Source organism: Pseudomyrmex gracilis, unplaced genomic scaffold, assembly GCF_002006095.1.
Source record: "Pseudomyrmex gracilis isolate BER0280 unplaced genomic scaffold, ASM200609v1 scaffold_1314, whole genome shotgun sequence".
In the NCBI taxonomy this organism is placed as follows: Eukaryota; Metazoa; Arthropoda; class Insecta; order Hymenoptera; family Formicidae; genus Pseudomyrmex; species Pseudomyrmex gracilis.
The window spans coordinates 5,398-6,597 of NW_018021898.1; the positions used below are offsets into that span (position 1 = coordinate 5,398).

General features: G+C 37.4%; 1 protein-coding gene across 1 annotated transcript in view; it reads left to right on the top strand.

Moving 5' to 3' along the window:
• Positions 1-418: 418 nt before the first annotated feature.
• LOC109862046 (protein deglycase DJ-1-like) overlaps positions 419-1,200 on the top strand; it is a 4,710-nt gene continuing 3,928 nt past the window's right edge. Inside the window, exons 1-2 of the mRNA XM_020441940.1 lie at positions 419-626; positions 755-913. Of these exons, the coding sequence (XP_020297529.1) occupies positions 444-626; positions 755-913 (342 nt within the window). The 5' untranslated portion in view covers positions 419-443. The remainder of the gene's footprint in view (positions 627-754; positions 914-1,200) is intronic.

The window sequence follows — 1,200 nt, forward strand, 5'->3', positions numbered from 1 at the left end:
AACAGCGGAATCTAACATACAAAACTACACATGTATCAATGCAGATCAGAAAATCGGAATAAGCAATAGCGATAAAATTTCCGACGAGTTGGAATTCTGTGTTAAAAACTGTGTTATTTCTATAGCTATCGCTATTCCTTCCATTATGCAAGGGGCTTCACAGGTCGGCACCGTACTAGCAATATAGAAGTATTACATATATGGGTTTCNCTCCGGTACGGATTAAATTTAGTGTTCCGTTTCCATTGGAAGTAGAGTACTTATAGATCGAAGCGGAAGCGAAATCAGCGCAATTTGACAGGTTTCCATCTACTTAAATTTGATTCTACGTCGCATTAGGTGTGAATTAATGCTTACAGACTGGCTTTTGCTCCTCAATTAATGCTTCGGTGGAAACTAGACCACTGGTTGTATCTTCCGCTCTAGCTCTAGTTCTCCGTAGTATGACGGTGCCTCTGGTAAGCATCGCATGTCTGAATTTTTTCCGGATTTTTTTCAGATTGACGGGTAAAAATTTTTGCACATCAAACTCGAACATGGCAAAGAAAACTGCGATTTTGCTGATCGCCGAAGGAACCGAGGAAATGGAAGCGGTAATAACGGCTGACATTCTAAGACGTAGCGGGGTATGTTACTTAAGAGAACTAGTAATCTTATGTCGTGTCATTTTGCAATAGATAGGAATCACTAATAATACGTACTCTTTTTTTTTTATAAGAAATCCTGTATTTTTTAACACACTTATTGATGATAGATTGCTGTCACAATAGCTAGTCTAACGGACAATCTCAATGTGAAATGTAGCCGTGATGTTAGGCTCTATGCAGATACCAAGTTTGATGCTGTTAAAAATCAAAAATACGATGCAATTATATTACCTGGTGGTTTAGGCGGATCTAAAGCATTTGCTTCTGTAAGATAAGTTGACAATATTGGTAAATGTACAGAAAAGGTCACCCCCCTCCGATTTCAATGAGCTTGACATATGTTGTCAAGGACACCTTCCTGAGTAACAATTCGTAAATTTTAGCCGTCGCTCGTTGTTAATAAAAAAGTTATGAACAATTGAAGTTTGAAAACTAAGTTTGCCAATTTTTGCTAGTAACTGAAAATTTGGAAACATTTACAATTTGTAATTATGTATGTATCTATGTATATGTTAGCGTCAAAGCCCGAGAATGTGTCAATCAGACTCAATAG